Source organism: Ceratina calcarata, unplaced genomic scaffold, assembly GCF_001652005.2.
Source record: "Ceratina calcarata isolate Rehan_Ccalc_2016 unplaced genomic scaffold, ASM165200v1 scaffold529.2, whole genome shotgun sequence".
Classification (NCBI taxonomy): Eukaryota; Metazoa; Arthropoda; class Insecta; order Hymenoptera; family Apidae; genus Ceratina; species Ceratina calcarata.
Window position 1 is genome coordinate 2,578 of NW_017176441.1, and position 1,329 is coordinate 3,906.

Genomic DNA, 1,329 nt, shown 5'->3' on the forward strand with positions numbered 1-1,329 from the left:
AAAGGGGATTGAAGTCACAATATGTCTTGAATCTTAATCATACTATTTAGATTCTAATGTTGAAATATACATGAAAACAATATTCTCTTGTGAATTAACAAGCAGTAAAAAATTCTGCGAAGAAGCTAGACTACGTGTAGTACGTAATAATAAAATACGATGATACACACTATCAGACAAAAACTTTAGAATTACACATTTTTAGGTAATTAATGTTAATTCAATTTTGAATAGAATTAAAGGAAAATAAATTATTACCTTTATTTAATTATTAAGCACAAACGAATGTGTATTGATTAAACATTACAAATTATCGTATTGTTAGTACAGTCCTTGATAAAGTATGACCAGTAAGCGCGTGATGATCATTCTCTGAACGCAACTTAGAGAATACCTAATCTCCTCATTATTCTTGGAATAATTCTGCTTGCATTAACGTTAACCATTCAGTATGTTAGTGCAGCAAACGTTCGCTACAGAATTTAAAATGTTCATACAATTATCCAAAACAAATCGTTATCGGTGCGCAACATTAATTGTGCTGACAATGTAAATGAATATTCTGCTAAAGAAAAGTCATCTTAATTATTAAATGAAAATCTGTTCGGTTTCTTGCCTTGAAAAATTATTATGTTAATAAAATTTCCTATCTACTATTAATTACATTTTAATATTTTATAATTATGATATCCCGACATTTGCAGTTGATGGTGAACAGTCAACTTATGAATCGATTAACGAAGGTGTATATACTTGAACATATACGTGCTCGATTAACGCGTTCATGCACTCCCTCCAATGTGCTCCTTGCGACTTGGCTATATAATTCGTTAGCTCCATCAGTTACAAACAGTATTTTACTTTCCATCTCAGAGGATAGCTTTGAAAAATCTTTTTTTCTAAGTCTCGTTACTTTAAAACGTAGAGTAACATTTGACCTTGTACAGTTACTCCTCCGTTTGTACGCGCTTGACGTTTTCGAATTTAAAGCGGAAATATGTGCTTTGATTACAAAATGAAGATTTGTCTCCTACTATTCGCTTTAATTGTTTGTGCAACAGCGGATAAATATTCCAACAAATACGACGATGTGGATGTTGACCGGATTCTCCAAAACGGTCGAGTTCTCACTAATTATATCAAATGTATGTTAGACGAAGGGCCGTGTACCACCGAAGGGAGAGAATTGAAAAGTAAGTATTAAATACGTTACTATAAATTATTATGTATGTACGCATATATTTAATCTATGAAGCTTTGCGCTTAGAACAATTATTAATTTTATTAACTAATTTCTAAAGTATAATTTAATTTCCATATCGGGTTCGA

At 31.2% G+C, this 1,329-nt stretch overlaps 1 protein-coding gene across 1 annotated transcript in view; it reads left to right on the forward strand.

Moving 5' to 3' along the window:
• Positions 1–834: 834 nt before the first annotated feature.
• Positions 835–1,329, forward strand: part of LOC108628542 (ejaculatory bulb-specific protein 3-like) — a 5,744-nt gene continuing 5,249 nt past the window's right edge. Inside the window, exon 1 of the mRNA XM_018030537.2 lies at positions 835–1,193. Coding sequence (XP_017886026.1) covers positions 998–1,193 — 196 coding nt within the window. The 5' untranslated portion in view covers positions 835–997. The remainder of the gene's footprint in view (positions 1,194–1,329) is intronic.